At 49.8% G+C, this 1220-nt stretch overlaps 1 protein-coding gene across 1 annotated transcript; it reads right to left on the bottom strand.

The window, feature by feature from the left end:
* Nucleotides 1-91: 91 nt before the first annotated feature.
* Nucleotides 92-1032, bottom strand: Pmar_PMAR026980 (conserved hypothetical protein; the record flags this gene model as incomplete). The annotated part of the gene is made up of 6 exons (XM_002764423.1): nucleotides 92-178; nucleotides 222-305; nucleotides 352-451; nucleotides 495-604; nucleotides 650-781; nucleotides 856-1032. Coding segments are annotated over 6 exons (690 nt in total), but the record flags the coding sequence as incomplete, so codon positions are not given.
* Nucleotides 1033-1220: the final 188 nt, after the last annotated feature.

Below are 1220 nucleotides of genomic sequence, written 5' to 3'. Positions count from 1 at the left end.
GACAGCAAAAGTAGAAGGATACGGAACCCGTGGATCAGGTTTGAAAGCTCACCGCAGCTATTCGACTCAGGCTCTCCTTGTCTAGTCGAACGACCGTGCCATTGTCGTATACCCAGCTGAGCCATGCCCTCCAAGGCTCTGAAACCTGCAGAGTGCTTCGATCTCCTACGACTATGACCTGCGATGCAATCGCTGAACTACGGACATCGTAAGTATCTCACTCCATATCGAGCTCTAGTGAGCATCACATTCACACGACGATAGTCATTCAGGAAGCCTACCGAGTACTCAGGGTTACTTCGAACCTAACACATAGACATCAGAAAACTGACAGAACCGACCGTGGGTCACCGCCGAGAATACGATCCAGGATCGTTCACTGCCTTGGAAGGCGTCAACTGAATCTACAATGGGGTCAGGGATACTTGTGTTAGGACCAAGCTCTCTGCACCTGAGTGAACCGTACGCGCTGGTTCGGAGCATAAGCAGCTTACTTGCGATGATCACTGTCAGCGTAGGCACCATCGACAATATTAGTAGGAATGAGATGCAACTGGCGCCTCAGATAAGTTCTCTGCGCTGCGTAGGGCGTCACCACTCCGATCTGTCAATACACTGGTGACCTCAGCAAGTGACCCATCGAGCTCACATCGGAGTCATCAGCACCCGTGGCGAGCAGGGAGTCAACTGTCTGGATAACTGCGTCCGCCTCCTGTACATTATAGTAGCTGTCACAACCCTTGTCGAAAGCCTCTCGGGTGGCCCCTGCATAAAATCTATCCTCATCACTGTTGTTCATATACGTAGCTTACCCCCGGTGTCTACAAAGACAACACGACTGCCATGAACAGAGACAACTCGATCTGCGAAGATATGCGGCAACATTAGAGGGGGCCAAAACTTTGACTTCCAGCTTGGGTGACTGGTAAGCTGATGGTCATAGAAGTGCTGGCTTGAGAATGCCGCCACTTCAGGGTGCATCCTAAACTGCTCGCGGAGGAGCTTAGGCGGTCCCAAGCTAAAAACCAGCAGCTGATAACGTTATCGAAGGATGCACTGGTATCACACGGCATAACATTACATCACTACTAAGGGTAATATGATAGTCCGAGAAGAATCAAATCTGTTTTGTCGATAATGAGTGCATCAGCAACGAGTCAAATGACTTCGGCAACAGATTGTGCATAGAGTGCCTACTTAGAATCAAGTAGTTCATCGAA

This window comes from Perkinsus marinus (genome assembly GCF_000006405.1).
Source record: "Perkinsus marinus ATCC 50983 genomic scaffold scf_1104296977366, whole genome shotgun sequence".
In the NCBI taxonomy this organism is placed as follows: Eukaryota; Perkinsozoa; order Perkinsida; family Perkinsidae; genus Perkinsus; species Perkinsus marinus.
The sequence above is the reverse complement of the archived record's forward strand: the minus strand, read 5'-3'. Positions and strand labels throughout refer to the sequence as shown.